Here is an 18,798-nt window from a genome sequence, read left to right as displayed (position 1 = left end):
CAAGAACAGTTGTCTTTTGACATGAGCAATGTCTTATGCACTTACAGGATATGTTTTCATCAGATTGTAGTGGAACAATGCAGTCTATCGACAGGTCCTTCATGATCATAACATTATGACACAGTTTAGTGATATAAGTAGAGATCCTAGAGTTCAGACTACCACAAATCATAAAGGGATGGCATATTCTAGAGATATCAATAAAGGTCCTAGAGGTTGAACCAGCACCAAGCCTCAATATTGGTTAAGGTCTAAGAGGTTGCCCCACTACAAATTATAAAGCAATGGCATGTCCTAGAGATAGCATTAAAGTTCCGAGAAGTTGTACCATCACCAATCAATGAGGCACAGGATATTCTAGAAATATAATATAATGGTCTGAGAAGTTGTACCACTACCAATCACAGATATTGGCAAAGAGATTATACTCCCATCAATCGTAAAGCTACGACATATCCTACAATTATCATTAAGGTACGAGAAGCTGTGCCGTATCATCACCAACCATAAAGGAATGGCTCATTATAGAGATTTCATTAAAGGTCTGAGAAGTTGTACCACCAGCAATCATGGATATTGGTAAAGGCCCCAGAGGTTGAAACATGGCCAATCATAAAGTGATGGTATTTTCTAAAGATATCATTTGAGGTCCGAGAGGTTCCACCACCATGAATGATGGATATTCGTAAAGGTCTAAGAGGTTGTACCACCACCAAACATAAAGCAAAGGTAAATCCTAGAAATATGATAAAAAATTATACCATCACCAATCATAAAGTAATGGCATGTTATAGAGATCTTATTAGAGGTCCGAGAGGTTGTACCACCATCAGCCATGGATATTGGTAAAGGTCCCAAAGATTGAAACATTGCCAATTATAACGTGATGAGATATTCTAGAGATATCATTAGAGGTCAGAGAGGTTGTACTATGACAAATCATGGATATTGGTAAAGGTACTAGAGGTTGGACCATCTCCAGTCATAATATCAATGCCATATCTATGTGACATTGGTGGAGATCCTAGAGAGCAGACCACAACCAATCATAAAAGAAATACATATCTTAAAAGATTGGTATAACCCTTTAGAAAGACTTGACTACTATGGAATGGTGAGAGGTACAAAGTCATTCACTACTAGACCAGTGGAATAGCTGGTAGTAACCATTAGAGTACTTTGAAGGTTCAGTTTTGGTTTATGTATGGCATTTTGTGGATGTGCTGTATGTAAACAGAAGTAGTCTGGAGCCCACAGTTCTCTTTGAATGGAGGAATACTACAAAATGTAATTTTCATGTATTTCGGTAATAATTCAATAAATTAAAGGGAAATAATGGAATGGGGTTCCCATGTGTTTTCTTAACCAGTTGAGGGAAAGCCGACATCTGGTGACTGATGTTTATAGTCTAGGAAGGGGCTAATAAACATGGAGCTTCCCAGGCTATTAATATCAGCTCACAGCTGTTTACTTTGCCTTGATGGATTAGTAGGGGGTGGCACCCTAAAAAACGATGTAGGGTCCCCATATAATTAATAACCAGCAAAGGCTAGACATACAGTACAGCTGTGGGCTGATATTAGTAGGCTAGGAATAGGCCATAAATATCGGCCCCCTCTCAGACTATGAACATCAGCTCTCAGCTGCCCCAGAATTGGCGCAGCCATAAGATTTTCTCATGATGGTAGCATTGACGTCAGTAAGGTGACTGGGGTTCATCTGCTATGAACTTGGCTGACCTTTCTCTCGTCAGCGCTAGACACTGCAGGAGCATTTTCATGCTCCTGTCTCAGTATGTTCCAGCTGGCTTGCTGAACGGTTGCATCATGCCACCGCTCAACAAACCATCCGGATGTAGCAGAGCTGGAGTTCTTTGTGGGACAAATGGATTGTCATCAGATAGGTGAGGAGTATGGTAGTTTATTATTCTCAGAGCAAATTCATAAGAAGTAGATATGTTTAATAATTTATGTAGTTTTAAAGGGAATCATGGCCAGGGCATGCTCTGTGTATGGCATATTTGTATTTAAATAATACACCATTGAAATGCTACAAAGGCATTACATTTTTGTATGTCTTTTTAAAGTGCAAAAATAAAAAGCGTGAGTAAAAGAGCATAATAATATCTTACAACTGCAGTTTGTATGGTGCTCTTGCATTATTTTTCTATTGTGCCAAAAATAATCAGGATTTCATTTCTGATGTGGTTTCTTAGCCATTTATTTTACACACTTTTTTGTACAGTCTTTTGACTTCAAAGTCAAGTTTAGTGCGGATCCCTAAAGCCTGGTCAGAAAAAATAATCACCGTGTGAATACCAGTGTTTATTTTTCCAATTTAAATCAGGTAGAAGCTTATTCAGAGAGTATTTTAAGCTGATTTTGATGTGGATTTTAGTAGTAGGATGCACTAAAATATCACGTAGAGTGAATTCACAAGTAGCAGATTTGTTGCAGAAATTTTTGCCATTGTCCCATAAAAGGGAATTGCAAAAATTCATGTGATTGTCACACAAAAAATCTCAGTCAGATACCAATTATATCCATTTCTCTGATGCCAGTGAATTTTGTAAAGATGATTACATCCAGAAATTGTGAACTTCTTTGTAAAAATTGGCTCCATCTACAGTCATGGTCATGGTGATTCCTTGGGACCTCATGGCTGTCAAGTCACTGTAAACAGCCTTGTCATCTTACTTTAATTTTAACTTCTTAAAGATCAGCCTCTTGAGAAGACCCTTCCTGAGCTGTCTCTTCCCATCCTGCCCTGCTCACAAAATCCTTTTGTTGTGTTTAGAGTATGGGCCTTCATGCAGATTAAAATAAACATGGAAAACTATATTTAAAGTAAACATTATATAAAAGGAACATCAAAAAGATATGCATTACCATGTACAAAGCCAGAATTCTGATTTACTGTAAGAGAGAATAAGGGGTTAACACACTGTATTTTTGCCACACTTTATCCACACATTTTGCAAGGGTATCGGCAAAGTAAATGAGACATCTGAAATCTCATGCATATGCTGCCTATTTTTTTCCTTGTAAGTTGGAACCATCAAAGTCTTTTTATTTTTTAAATCTGCAGCTTGTCCATTTTTTCAGTGCTTGTGCAACAGGTTTCACACATTACGAATGGGGAAAAAATAACAATATGTAAAAAAAAAAAAAACGCATACAAAAAAGTGTAAAAAAATGCACATTTTCAACACCGTTTTTCTTGATAACACTCTAATTTTTGGTGCAGATAAATCTGGGGTACATGTAACATGGTGCGGGGCGGTAGGCGACGGTGAGGCACTCGTCTTTGGCACCCTGGCATGTTTCATGAAAGTGAGGTGCTGGCTGGGTGTGTGAACTTGTGCTGTGAGGGCGCTACGGCAGTGCAGGCTGCATGGAACCTATGTTGGTGGTTTGCCAGGACCAGATGTTTCACAGTTCAGTGAGGGAAACCAACATTCAGAAATAAACTTTTTACTGAACAGGAACTTGGTAGGGAATATATACGGTACATGAGATAGGTGGTACACGGTCTTCTGAACGTTTCCTATATAACTCAAATCATTTTCCACAGTATCCTTCCTTCTTTTACTCTTTCTACTGGTGTTCTGTTTCCACTGTTTCTCACTACTTCACCACAACCTAGCTTTAACTTTCCAGTCTTGCTTAGCAAGAGTCTTTTACTCACCCCGCAGTTCCACGCCTTATTTCCCTTTAGGGTGGCAGAATGGCTGGATTTAGCTTCAAGCTTTCTGACGCGTAGGGAACTCCTGCCTGTACAATCTATTCTTCACTCGTCCTGTCCTGTTTAGGCCCATTACCTTGTGAGCTGTAAACTCTAGGCCTTTCTGCTATGCGCCCTTTTCCAGGACCCGACTCCAGATGGTCACTCTATTTCTCTGTTACTTCTGCTCCAGTTCTTACTATTCCTTTACATTGGTCTCCACTCACTTAGCGACACCCCAGAATGCGGCACTGCTCACCTTGGACCTTTAGGTCCACTTGTTAAGCACTCCAGACCCTATCTGCCTCTCTAACAGGAAATTGTCACTTTCTGTGCAACTCAGCCCCCAAAGTACTGCAGAAACAGTGTGAACAGGGTCTAAGGTTGCTGTTAAAAAAAGAAATACAATTGTTTACCTGTGTTCTTTACGATTTTGGATGTTGGAATTTGAGAACCTAGAAGATGACAATTAAGCTAATGAAATTTTCTAGTGTATGTTATCCTGCATGGCTAATAGTTTTTTTAATCACTTTTAGATTACACATGCCTCTGTACACTTTTGTAACAATTTTTTAATTCTAAATATCGAACGTAGCACTATGCAGATCCATCTCCATGGTTACAGACTACAAACAAACCTGTGTAGTCAGACATAGAATTTTTGCATTTTTAGACTTTCAGTAACCTCATTTCCTAGTGCCAGCCTTTAGAATGATGAATATATAATTTCAGGTAGAAACAAATGAAATAATAAATTTGTATATAAAAAAGTAAATCTGGAGTTCTGGAGTTTTATTCTCACCTGTACTTGATATTGTATTGATTGTAGTACTTTGAAGGCCTGTTGATAAGAAAAATTATACAATTATTTGAGAATTTCCAATGTGGAGAACCAAGATTTTGTTTATCTATATTCTTTGTAGCCAGGTGAATATAACCTCGTCACGAGAGAATAAGTTTCTGCTTAACACTTTTACATGGATTTTAGTAAAAAAAAGGGGTTCTGAAGAAGAACAGTTCTCTTTTGACATGAGCAATATCTTAAGCGCTTACAGGATATGTTTTCATCAGATTGTAGTGGAACAATGCAGTCTATCGACAGGTCCTTCATGATCATAACATTATGACATAGTTTAGTGATATAAGTTGAGGTCCTAGAGTTCAGATTACCACCGATCATAAAGGGATGGTATATTCTAGAGATATCAATAAAGGTCCTAGAGATTGAACCACCAATAATCATTGATATTGGTAAAGGTCTAAGAGGTTGCACCACTACACATTATAAAGCAATGGCATATCCTAGAGATATCATTAAAGGTCTGAAAAGTTATACCATCACCAGTCATAAAGGAATGGCATATCCTAGTGTAGTGCACTGGTAGCAGTGAAGAGGCAGTGACCCACAAAGTTCAAACATAAAAGTCTCTTTAATATGTTATCTTTACACAGAAAAGGTTCCAATCCACACAAATGCATATAACTTCAGGGTTCAATTCATGCCAGTTCATAACAGCTACCTTTAGATTGCAGTCACTACACACGCTAGTCCTCCTCTGACTAGTTCCGTGGGTGTCCTGCACCGCTGTATCACAGTCTCTACTCACAGCCGTACACAGATCTTGACATCCTCTTGTCTGCAGCTGTGACACACGCCAGTCCTTCTTTCAGGCACAGGACAGTCTACTTCTGGTTCACCTCTGGGCACAAGACCTGTCCACATCCATGACCGGTCATCATGGACACCAGCACCACTGTGTATACTGTGTTTTGTCAAGCCTCACTCTGGCCTTGACACACCTGAGACCCCTCAGACCCAACTCTCTATACTACAGGGCTTTTAACAATTGTAATCACAGCTACAACGCCCAATCCTGGCCTCACTATGCCTCTATGCGCATCATGGGGAGAACAAACAGCGCCTCCTAGCTGTATCAGGGGTCACTGCCTCACATATCTCCCTCCCTTGTTCAAACCTGTGGGGTTGAACACTTGTTACCCCACATGGGCGCGAGACAGGGCATCTGCATGCCCCTATGACATCCCTGCCTGACACTACACTAAGAAATCAAAGTAGGGACCGGATCCATCGATCAGCGCATGCATCCCTCCTCTTTGTGTTTCTCTTCCATACTTCCTTATGGGACCACCCACCACCCCAGTGTCTGTTGCTGACGACATGCTCACTTTCATGTTTTACCGTAGGTTTGGGCCAGTTTGTAAAGCTCCATGGAATAAATGGCGCTATAACAATAAATAATAATAATAATAGTTTTGGCTGGTTTCGACCTTGTTTATTTTGGGTTTCACTAACCCCGCAGATCATCCTGTCACCTAAATACCTGCCTTTGGGCCCCTGGCACCGGATCATCCGTACCCTTGGTGTATCGTCCTCCCGGCCCCTCTCACCAGTTCCTGGATCATTTTGCCACCTGGCTTCCACACTTTCTCTCTTATGACACCCCCACCCTCATCATGGGTGATTTCAATATCCCAATTGCTTCTCCCCTCTCCCCATCTGCTTCTCACCTTTTATCTCTAACCTCCTCTTTCGGCCTCTCGCAGCATACTAACTCTCCAACACATGATGATGGAAACTCCCTTGATTTGGTCTTCTCCCGGCTTTGCTCACTGGATGATTTCACAAACTCCCCTCTCCCGCTCTCTGACCACAACCTTCTTTCATTCTCTATCGAGAACTGCCATCCCGCTCAGGTCATCCCCACTTTCCACACTTATAGAAACATACAGGCCATTAACACCCAGAAACTTATGAAGAACTTGCAGTCTTCATTGGCCCCAATCTCCTCCATCTCTTGTCCTGATTCTGCTCTGAAGCATTACAATGAAACCCTGCAAAGTGCCCTGGAAGAAGCTGCACCTCCTATACATAGAACAACTCGGCACAGACGGCGACAACCGTGGCACACGCTGCAAACACGTTTCCTGCAGCGGTGCTCCAGGTGCGCCGAACGTCTGTGGAGAAAATCTAATCTGCCCGAAGATTTCATCCATTATAAGTTCATGTTAAAAACATACAACTCTGCCCTTCACCTCTCCAAACAAACCTATTTCAACACCCTCATCACCTCGCTGTCCAATAACCCTAAACGTCTCTTTGACACTTACCGGTCCCTACTCAACCCAAGAGAGCAGGCCCCAACCACAGATCTCCACGCTGACGATCTGGCCAATTACTTCAAAGAAAAAATTGACCACATTCGACAGGAAATCATTTCCCAATCTCTTCATACCAAGCACTGTCCTCCCTCCCCCACTGCATCTAGTTCACTCTCTGACTTTGAACCAGTTACAGAAGAAGAAGTAAGCAGGCTCCTTGCATCTTCTCGCCCGACCACTTGCACCAGCGACCCCATTCCGTCGCATCTCCTCCAGTCCCTTTCCCCGGCTGTCACCTCTCACCTAACAAAAATATTCAACCTTTCCCTCACTTCCGGTATTTTTCCCTCCTCATTTAAGCATGCCATCATACATCCACTACTTAAAAAGCCCTCCCTCGATCAAAATTGTGCCGCTAATTATAGACCTGTCTCTAATCTTCCCTTCATCTCTAAACTCCTGGAACGCCTGGTCCACTCCCGTCTTACCCGCTATCTCTCAGATAATTCTCTTCTCGACCCTCTTCAATCTGGTTTCCGCTCTTTACACTCTACTGAAACTGCCCTCACTAAAGTCTCTAATGACCTACTAACAGCTAAATCTAATGGTCACTATTCCATGCTAATTCTCTTGGATCTCTCCGCAGCATTCGACACTGTGGATCATCAGCTCCTCCTCACTATGCTCCGCTCCATCGGCCTCAAGGACACCGTTCTCTCTTGGTTCTCCTCCTATCTCTCTGGCCGATCCTTCACTGTTTGTTTTGCTGGTTCCTCCTCCTCTCACCTTCCCCTTACTGTTGGGGTTCCTCAAGGATCAGTCCTAGGCCCCCTCCTCTTCTCTTTGTATACTGCCCCTATTGGACAAACAATCAGTAGATTTGGTTTCCAGTACCATCTCTATGCTGACGACACCCAATTATATACCTCTTCTCCTGTTATCACGCCGACCTTTTTAGAAAACACCAGTGATTGTCTTACCGCTGTCTCTAACATCATGTCCTCCCTCTATCTGAAACTGAACCTGTCAAAAACTGAACTCCTCGTGTTCTCTCCCTCTACAAACCTACCTTTGCCCGACATTGCCATCTCTGTGTGCGGTTCCACCATTACTCCAAAGCAACATGCCCGCTGCCTTGGAGTCATCCTTGATTCCGAGCTTTCATTCACCCCCCACATCCGATCACTGGCTCGCTCTTCTTATCTGCATCTCAAAAACATTTCCAGAATTCGCCCTTTTCTTACTTTCGACTCTGCAAAAACTCTTACTGTCTCACTTATTCATTCTCGTCTGGACTATTGTAACTCTCTACTAATTGGCCTACCTTTTACCAGACTCTCCCCGCTCCAATCTGTCCTGAATGCTGCTGCCAGGATCATATTCCTCGCCAACCGTTACACCGATGCCTCTACCTTGTGCCAGTCATTACACTGGCTACCCATCCAATCCAGAATCCAGTACAAAACTACTACCCTCATCCACAAAGCACTCCATGGCTCAGCACCACCCTACATCTCCTCTCTGGTCTCAGTCTACCAACCTACCCGTGCCCTCCGCTCTGCTAATGACCTCAGGTTAGCATCCTCAATAATCAGAACCTCCCACTCCCGTCTCCAAGACTTTACACGTGCGGCGCCGATTCTTTGGAATGCACTACCTAGGTTAATACAATTAATCCCCAATCCCCACAGTTTTAAGCGTGCACTAAAAACTCATTTGTTCAGATTGGCCTACCGCCTCAACGCATTAACCTAATTATCCCTGTGTGGCCTATTAATAAAAAACAACAACATAATCACGTTCCTCCATCATGTTCTCATACACTTTATGCAGTTAATAGCCTCTGTGTCTGTACTGTTACATACTTAGGCAGTTAACTGGTTCATGCAGCTTTACATGAACACCCGAGCCTTACACTATGGCTGGTCCAAATAACTAAAGCAAATGTTACCATCCACCTCTTGTGTCTCCCCTTTTCCTCATAGATTGTAAGCTTGCGAGCAGCAGGGCCCTCATTCCTCCTGGTATCTGTTTTGAACTGTGATTTCTGTTATGCTGTAATGTCTGTTGTCTGTATAAGTCCCCTCTATAAGTTGTAAAGCGCTGCGGAATATGTTGGCGCTATATAAATAAAATTATTATTATTATTATTATTACCCTTACCCATGCCCCGGTGACTATGTCACGCTGAAACGCCGCAGACCGCGCTGGCAACTCCGAGCATATGTCTGTATTATGTCGCACCTGAACCTGAGCCTCCCGACACTGCTGTCTAGTGAGCGCTCTATCTAATTTACCCTGACCCCCGGCCACATCCTTGGCCGGTGCAAGAGGGTTCCTCGTGCGCACGTCACCAGTCGCCTCCGTGACCATACACTCCCAGCTCTTCTCAGCGCCCTTTCTATTTGCACGTTTTTTATACCCGGGTCTCCATGTGGGACCCTGGATCTGAGCTGTCCCTAACTTACCAGGGAACACCTCCAGCTCGGGGTTCAATGGGGTCCCCACGACCTCTACTGCCACAACCTCTAGAGGGAGCCTATCGGGGTTACACTCTAACCCTAAATTGGCGACCCCTGTGGCAGACATCTTAGCATCTTTGGGTTCTATGCCCGAAACAACATTTTCAGTTTCTCCTGCCATTACCGCTAGGGGGAGCCTATCGGGATTACACTCTGTCCCTAGGTTGGTGACCCCTATGGCAGGTATCTCAACATCTTTGGGTTCTGCACCCAGCACAACATTTTCCATGAGAGGGTTGACCCTGGTCTCCCACAGGGACCAAAACAGGGGCAAATCTCTCCCCAACACAGTCCCATATGGAAGGGTCTTTGCCACTCCCACCACCTGTTTAAAGTCCCCACATGGTGTGGATTAATTATCCTCCTTGGTCGGGTACTCACGGATTTCCCCGTGGATACCCATCACCTCCAATTTCAGTCCTTTGGGGTTGCCACCGGCAACAAGAGACCTATGGACCAAAATCACATTACTCTCCATGTCCAGGAGAGCCTCTGTTTGGTACCCGTTCATGAGTACCTGGCACAATCGTGGTTTGCTGCCGGCTGTTCATGTAGTGGTGATACAGACTGGCTGGGCACACATAGACTCATGGCAAGTGTTCCCGCAGTCTATGGGCTTAGATGTCACCGAACAGTTACTAGCCCCATGCCTAGGCTCTGATGCAACGTCCTGAGTGGGTTTATACTGCTCAATAAATTCTATCAGCAGTTACAGGGTGTCTAGGTCCCTCAGCTTGACCCAAGGCTGCATGGCGGCCGGCAGAGCCCGCACCATCTGATCAACCACGATTCTCTCCATCATCTCGTAGGGGGGAAAACTCAGGCTGGAGCCACTCCTCTACCAACTGCAATAAGTCATTTGCTTGAGACCTGGCGGGCTGAGACACTACATAGGACTACTGGTACACCCAATGATCACCCCTCACCTTAGGGGTCTCTTCATGACTCTGCTGACTGCCCCTCATCTTAGGGGTCTCCTCTTTACCATTCTGAAGCTCTGCTAGCTTCCACTGTAGCACCTCTTGCTGCCGCTGCTGCTGCAACTGCAGCTCATGTTGCTGCAGAATCTCTTGCTGTGACCGCTGAAACTGCAGCACCTCTTGCTGAAGCCTTTGCTGATTGAGCACAACCTGTTCCAAAAGCCCCTCTATTTCTCCAGTAGACTTGCACAACGATCTGCAGCACTCTCTGGGGTATGCCTTAATTCACATGGCCCGCATTCTTTCCACCATATGTAGTGCACTGGTAGCAGTGAAGAGGCAGTGACCAGGGCCGTATTTAGAGTTTCTGCTGCCTCCCCCATTGGCGAGTATGACACTATCGGCAGTGACTTTTGGCAAAAATCGCTGATGTGAAAGTAGCCTTTTGCAGCAGATCCGGCAGTTTTTCGGCATCTGCTGCGTTATGGATCACTTACGGCAACACTGCGTTTGGCCTCATTCATTCCATATGGGATTTGCAGCACTTGCTGTGATTTGGCAAATGTGGTACCATACCTCCCAACTTTTGAAGGAGGTATGCACTGTACATTTTAGGCCACGCCTTTGACCACACCCATTTCACAACTAGTCACACCTATATCCACATCCCAACCACACCCATTTAGCACTGCTGATCACACTGTTTCATAAACAATAATTATAAACAAAAAAAAATGGCCACACATGATGCTCCATACTGTATAATGGCCCCACATGATGCTCCATACTGTATTATTATTATTATTATTTATATAGCACCATTAACCCCTTCGTGCCATGCGCCGTACTAGTACGGCGCTGCCGGCACTGCATTAGTGCCAGCCGCAGTACTAGTACGGCGCATCGATCACCGCGGTCTCGCGCTGAGTGCCGCGGTGATCGGGTGCGGGTGTCAGCTGTATATGACAGCTGACACCCCGCAGCAATGCCCACGATCGGCGCTGTCGCCGATTGCAGGCATTTAAACCCTCTGATGCCGCTGTCAATAGTGACAGCGGCATAGAGGGGGATCGCGCAGGGACGGGGGCTCCCTGCTCTCTCCCACCGGAGCAACGCGATGAGATCGCGCTGCTCCGGTGACCTGGAAGGAGTCCCCGGATCCAAGATGGCCACGGGACTCCTTCCGGGTCATGAGATGACCCTGCTTGCCGGCGTCTGCTGAGAATTCCTCATAGCAGGCGCCGGCAAGCCTCTGCAATGTGCCTGTCACATCGGTGATCTGACAGAGTGCTGTGCACACTGTCAGATCACCGATCTGTGATGTCCCCCCCTGGGACAAAGTAAAAAAGTAAAAAAAAAAAAAATTTCCACATGTGTAAAAAGAAAAAAAAAAAATTCCTAAATAAAGAAAAAAAAAAAAAAATTCCCATAAATACATTTCTTTATCTAAATAAAAAAAAATCACACAATAAAAGTACACATATTTAGTATCGCCGCGTCCGTAACGACCCCACCTATAAAACTATATCACTAGTTAACCCCTTCAGTGAACACCGTAAAAAAAAAAAAAAAACGAGGCAAAAAACAACGCTTTATTCTCATACCGCCAAACAAAAAGTGGAATAACACGCGATCAAAAAGACGAATATAAATAACCATGGTACCGCTGAAAACGTCATCTTGTCCCGCAAAAAAAAAGCCGCCATACAGCATCATCAGCAGAAAAATAAAAAAGTTATAGTCCTCAGAATAAAGCGATGCAAAAACAATTATTTTTTTATATAAAATAGTTTTTATTGTGTAAAAGCGCCAAAACATAAAAAAATTACATAAATGAGGTATCGCTGTAATCGTACTGACCCGAAGAATAAAACTGCTTTATCCTTTTTACCAAACGCGGAACGGTATAAACGCCCCCCCCCCAAAAGAATTTCAGGAATTGCTGGTTTTTGTTCATTCCGCCTCCCAAAAATCGGAATAAAAAGCGATCAAAAAATGTCATGTACCCGAAAATGGTACCAATAAAAACGTCAACTCGTCCCGCAAAAAACAAGATCTCACATGACTCTGTGGACCAAAATATGGAAAAATTATAGCTCTCAAAAAGTGGTGGCAAAAACTATTTTTTGCAATAAAAAGCGTCTTTTAGTGTGTGATGGCTGCCAACCATAAAAATCTGCCCAAAAAACGCTATAAAAGTAAATCAAATCCCCCTTCATCGCCCCCTTAGTTAGGGAAAAATAATAAAATTTTAAAAAATATATTTATTTCCATTTTCCCGTTAGGCTATTTTCACACTAGCGTCGGCACGGGGCCGTCGCGCTGCGTCGGCCCGACATACCGACGCATACTGTGCAAGCGCCGGACAACGGGGGCAGCGGATGCTGTTTTTCCACGCATCCGCTGCCACATTGTGAGGTGCGGGGAGGTGGGGGCGGAGTTCCAGCCACGCATGCGCGGTCGGAAATGGTGGACTGTCGGCACAAAAAAAGTTACATGTAACGTTTTTTGCTGCCGGCGGTCCGCCACAACACGACGCAACCGTCGCACGACGCTTGCGACGTGTGTCAATACGTCGCTAATGTTAGTCTATGGGGAAAAAACGCATCCTGCAGATGACTTTGCAGGATGCGTTTTTTCGCCAAAACGACGCATTGCAACGTATGCAAAAAAACGCTAGTGTGAGAGTAGCGCTAGGGTTAGGACTAGGGTTAGGGCTAGGGTTAGGGTTGGGGTTAGGGCTAGGATTAGGGCTGGGGTTAGGGTTGGGGTTAGGGTTTCAGTTAGAATTGGGGAGTTTCCACTGTTTAGGCACATCAGGGGCTCTCCAAACGCGACATGGCGTCCGATCTCAATTCCAGCCAATTCTGCTTTGAAAAACTAAAACAGTGCTCCTTCCCTTCCGAGTTCTCCTGTGCGCCCAACAGTGGTTCCCCCCAACATATGGGGTATCAGCGTTCTCAGGACAAGTTGGACAACAACTATAATTTTCGTGGAAAAAATATATTTTTTATTTTCACGGCTCTGCGTGATAAACTGTAGTGAAACACTTGTTGGTTCAAAGTTCTCACAACACATCTAGATAAGTTCCGTGGGGAGTCTAGTTTCCAATATGGGGTCACTTGTGGGGGGTTTCTACTGTTTAGGTACATCAGGGGCTCTGCAAATGCAACATGACACCTGCAGACCAATCCATCTAAGTCTGCATTTCAAACGGCGCTCCTTCCCTTCCGAGCTCTGCCGTGCGCCCAAACAGTGGTTCCCCCCAATGTATGGGGTATCAGCGTACTCAGGACAAATTGGACAATAACTTTTGTGGTCCAATTTCTCCTGTTACCCTTGGGAAAAAAAATTGCGGGCTAAAACATCATTTTGTGGAAAGAAAAAATTATTTTTTAATTTTCACAGCGCTACATTCTAAACTTTAGTGAAACAATTGGGGGTTAAAAGAGCTCACCACACATCTAGATAAGTTCCTTAGGGGGTCTTCTTTCCAAAATGGTGTCACTTGTGGGGGTTTCCACTGTTTAGGCATGTCAGGGGCTCTCCAAACACAACATGGGTTCCGATCTCAATTCCAGCCAATTTTGCATTGAAAAGTCAAATGGCGCTCCTTCCCTTCCGAGCTCTGCCATGCGCCCAAACAGTGGTTTATCCCCATATATGAAGTATCAGCGTACTCAGGACAAATTGCACAACAACTTTTGGGGTCCAATTTATCCTGCTACCCTTGGGAAAATAAAAAATTTGGGGCAAAAAGATCATTTTTTGGGAAAATTAATATTAATTTTTTTACGGCTCTACATTATAAACTTCTGTGAAGCACTTGGAGGTTCAAAGTGCTCACCACACATCTAGATTAGTTCCTTAGAGGGTCTACTTTCCAAAATGGTGTCACTTGTGGGGGTTTCCACTGTTTAGGCACGTCAGGGGCTCTCCAAACACGACATGGGTTCCGATCTCAATTCCAGCCAATTTTGCATTGAAAAGTCAAATGGCGCTCCTTCCCTTCCGAGCTCTGCCATGTGCCCAATCAATGGTTTACCCCAACATGTGGGGTATCGGCGTACTCAGGACAAATTGTACAACGACTTTTTTGGTCCAATTTCTCCTGTTACCATTGGTAAAATAAAACAAATTGGATCTGAAGTAAAAATTTTGTGGAAAAAAAAGTTAAATGTTCAATTTTTTTTAAACATTCCAAAAATTCCTGTGAAGCACCTGAAGGGTTAATAAACTTTTTGAATGTGGTTTTGAGTACCTTGAGGGGTGCAGTTTTTAGAATGGTGTCACTTTTGGGCATTTTCTGTCATATAGACCCCTCAAAGTCACTTCAAGTGTGAGGTGGTCCGTAAAAAAAAATGGTTTTGCAAATTTTGTTGCAAAAATGAGAAATCGCTGGTCAACTTTTAACCCTTATAACTCCCTAACAAAAAAAATTATGTTTCCAAAATTGTGCTGATGTAAAGCAGACATGTGGGAAATGTTGTTTATTAACTATATTATGTGATATAACTCTCTAATTTAAGGGCATAAAAACGAAAAATTTGAAAATTGCTAAATTTTCATAATTTTCGACAAATTTCTGTTTTTTTCACAAATAAATGCAAGTCATATCGAAGAAGTTTTACCACTATCATAAAGTACAATATGTCACGAGAAAACAATCTCAGAATTACCAGGATCCGTTGAAGCGTTTCAGAGTTATGACCTCATAAAGTGACAGTGGTCAGAATTGTAAAAATTGGCCGTGTCACTTAGGTGAAAACAGGCTTTGGGGTGAAGGGGTTAATTCCATGGTGCTGTACATGAGAAGGGGTTACATCAAAATACAAATATCACTTAGGGTACTGTCACACCGTGCAATTTTCGTCGCTACGACGGCACAATCCGTGACGTCGCAGCGTCGTATGAGTATCGCTCCAGCGTCGTAGACTGCGGTCACACTTTGCAATCACGGCGCTGGAGCGATGCTGAGGTTCGCTGGTAACCACGGTAAACATCGGGTTACTAAGCGCAGGGCCGCGCTTAGTAACCCGATGTTTAACGTGGTTACCAGCGTAAAAGTAAAAAAAAAAAAAACGTACGTACTCACCATGTGATGTCCGTCAGGTCCCTTGCAGTCTGCTTCCCGCTCTGACTGAGTGCAGCCGTACAGTGAGAGCAGAGCGCAGCGGTCACGTCACCGCTGTGATCTGCTCTCACTTTCCGGCCGGCGCTCACAGTCAGAGCGGGAAGCAGACTGCAAGGGACCTGACGGACATCACATGGTGAGTATGTACGGTTTGTTTTTTTTAACTTTTACGCTGGTAACCAGGGTAAATATCGGGTTACTAAGCGCGGCCCTGCGCTTAGTAACCCGATGTTTACCCTGGTTACCAGCGAACGCATCGCTGGGTCGCTGTCACACACAACGATCCAGCGATGACAGCGGGAGATCCAGCGACGAAAGAAAGTTCCAAACGATCTGCTACGACGTACGATTCTCAGCAGGGTCCCTGATTGCTGCTGCGTGTCAGACACTGCGATATCGTAACGATATCGCTAGAACGTCACGAATCGTACCGTCGTAGCGATCGTAATTGCACTGTGTGACAGTACCCTTACAGTAAACAAAACTAACAATGACAGACTGGTACAGAGGGAAGAGGACCCTGCCCTTGCGGGCTTACATTCTGCAGGATTATAGGGAAGGAGACAGTAGGTCGAGGGTTGCGGTAGCTCTAATGGTGTTGAGGTGGCCGTGTGGTCTTTACAGACTGTAAGCTTCTTTGAAGAGGTGGGTTTTCAGGTGTCATGCCGCCGCTGCTGTCTTCCTTACCGCCTCTGCCGTCTTCCTCGTCCGGTCATACTTACTTGTCTTCAGCGTCTCGGCGTTCCTCTACTTCCTCAGCGTCTTCTCTCCAGCGCTCTCTCCCGGTCTCTGCTGCTCGCGCATGCTAGGTTCAAAGCTGCACGTGCGCAGTTCTAACCTTCGGTCGGCGCTCCTTATCGTCCTCTCTATGCTCCAGGGGGACTCGTACCCGGAAGTACAATAATGCATCAGGTATTTAAACCCCTTCCTGCAGTCCCTCTGTGCCTATGATCACTCTTGCTTCTAGTGCTCTTGGCCCCCAGTGCTCTTTTGTTTCTATCCTCTGACTTCAGCTTGTCTTTGTTCTTTCCGCAGTTGCCTCGCCTGTAGCAGTGTTCCTTCTTTACCCCGCTGTCCCTGGGTCTCCTCAGTATTCCTAGCTAGTTCCTGGGTCGCTGTAATTCCCATCCGGTTCCTGTGCCGCTGCTATATCCCACCAGTCCCTGTGTCCCTGTAGGGTTCCATCTGTCTCTGTGTATCTTCAGTGTTCCTGTTTAGTCCTTTTTCCCCGTCATATCTACCTGTTCCGTTCATCCTCTGTGTCCTCCCATTCCGTGCTCCTTCCCTCCCGCCAGTCCCTGGTCTTTTCCCATCCTGGTCCTCCAGCTTCCGTGGCGATAGTCCCTCACGGGCTTGCCCCTAACTCTCCCTGTATAGGGGGTGGTCCATCTGATCAGCTCGCCTGTGGGGGGTTCGTCGTCACGGTCCAGAGGGTCCACTTTTGTTTAGAACCGTCACAGTATCATAGGCCATGGACCCCGCTGGTATCTCTGCCACCCAGAAGGAATTACTTTTTTACGTGAGAATCAGATCAGAATCATGTCCTTCCTGAAAAACATGGAGTCTCGTCTCGCAGCCTTACAGTCTTCAGATCCTGGGAACACTTCTCAGTTGGCGGCTCTACAGCAGGAGTTGTCTCAACAGCGGGACACTCAGTCCCATATTTTGACTTTTATGGCCTCTGTGGATGGATAATCGTCTTCTCTCCCTGCAAAATGCCGCTTCTGTCCCTATTCCGGTCTCCTCCCCGCAACCCTCACCCCGTTTAGCCAGACCACCTCGGTATGGTGGGGATCCAAAATTATGTCGCGGGTTTTTAAATCAGTGTCTTCTACATTTCGAGTTGTCCCTGTTACTATACCCTACAGATCGAGCTAAAATAGCTTTTGTGGTCTCCCATTTGGAGGGTGAGGCTTTGGCCTGGGTGAACCCTCTCTGGGAGCAAGATGATCCTGTAGTGTCTCAACTCAATATTTTTTTGGATACCTTCCGCAAGGTGTTTGATGAACCCGGGCGTTTGGTTTCCACTACGGAGTCTCTTTTCAACCTTTACCAGGGTACCCTATCGGTAGCTCAATATGCCATCTGTTTTCAGACCTTGTCTTCTGATTTAGGTTGGAACAACAAGGCGTTGGTTGGTGCGTTTTGGCGAGGTCTGTCTTCCCGTATAAAGGATGAGTTGGCGAGTCGTGATACTCCTACTGCTTTGGACGACCTTATTTCTTTGGCGACCCGCATTGACTTACGCTTTCAGGAGTGTTCTCGTGAGGTTGTCAGAGAGAGGAGATCCCCTCGTCTATCCCCAGTTATACGAGGAGCTTCCGTTTCCCAAACCGCTGCAGTTGCTTCATCTTCTTCTCCTGAGCCCATGCAGGTAGATCGCCTCAAGCCTGCCGAACAACGTCGAAAGGAGAGACTCGCACAAGGTTTATGCTTTTATTGCGGCAGCGCCTCTCATCTTCTGCGTTCCTGCCCTCTGAAGCCGGGAAACGCCTCCGCCTAGGACAGGTAAGAGAGGCCTCCCTAGGTAGCTATGATTCCTCTCCACCTCTGACTTTGTCTGTTATTTTACACTTGGGTTCCACTCGTTTTTCTCTTGAGGCTTATGTAGATTCTGGAGCGGCAGGGAATTTTGTTCAACTTGAGCTGGTCGAGAGACTTGGGATTCCGGTCAGATCCTTGGAAGTTCCTAGGCAATTAGCGTCTGTCGATGGTCAGCCTTTACGGGAGGTTGTTACTGCTATCACTGAGGAGGTTGAGATTCAAATTGGAGCCCTACATCGTGAGAAGTTGGCTTTTTATGTTTTACCATCTTTGTCTCATACTTTTCTCTTGGGTCTCCCCTGGTTAAGGAATCATGAACCTACCCTGAACTGGTGTACCGGAGACGTCCTATCCTGGGGACAGTTTTGTCAAGATAGATGCCTGCTTTCCGTCAAGCCTGCTAGTTTACCTCCTCTGGCTCCGGACCTAGCGAATCTTCCAGCAGTGTATCACTCTTTCTCGGACGTCTTCAGCAAAAAAGAGGCAGAGGTCTTATCTCCGCATCGTCCATACGACTGTCCCATAGATCTAATTTCTGGTTCTACTCCCCCCAGAGGTCGCATTTACCCTCTGTCTCCCTCCGAGACTCGTGCCATGTCTGAGTATGTCCAAGAGAATCTGGCCAGAGGTTTTATTTGGAAGTCCTCGTCTCCTGCAGGAGCAGGTTTTTCTTCGTCAAGAAGAAGGATGGATCTCTTCGTCCCTGCATTGATTACCGTGGCCTCAATAATATTACCATCAAAAACAAGTATCCACTTCCTCTCATCCCAGAACTCTTTGATCGTCTACGAGGAGCACGAGTCTTCACCAAACTGGATCTCAGGGGTGCTTACAA

General features: G+C 45.1%; 1 protein-coding gene across 3 annotated transcripts in view; it reads right to left on the bottom strand.

The window, feature by feature from the left end:
• LOC143774869 (adhesion G protein-coupled receptor E5-like) overlaps nt 1-18,798 on the bottom strand; it is a 163,597-nt gene that overhangs the window by 73,885 nt on the left and 70,914 nt on the right. The window contains exons 2-4 of one of the 3 annotated variants that reach the window (XM_077262640.1): nt 4,526-4,564; nt 4,140-4,178; nt 2,889-2,915 (exon numbers count right to left, since the gene is read on the bottom strand). In XM_077262640.1, coding sequence (XP_077118755.1) covers nt 2,889-2,915; nt 4,140-4,178; nt 4,526-4,564 — 105 coding nt within the window. The remainder of the gene's footprint in view (nt 1-2,888; nt 2,916-4,139; nt 4,179-4,525; nt 4,565-18,798) is intronic. The other 2 variants (XM_077262641.1, XM_077262642.1) reach the window with 2 other exon arrangements.

This window comes from Ranitomeya variabilis, chromosome 5, assembly GCF_051348905.1.
Source record: "Ranitomeya variabilis isolate aRanVar5 chromosome 5, aRanVar5.hap1, whole genome shotgun sequence".
Classification (NCBI taxonomy): Eukaryota; Metazoa; Chordata; class Amphibia; order Anura; family Dendrobatidae; genus Ranitomeya; species Ranitomeya variabilis.
The sequence above is the reverse complement of the archived record's forward strand: the minus strand, read 5'-3'. Positions and strand labels throughout refer to the sequence as shown.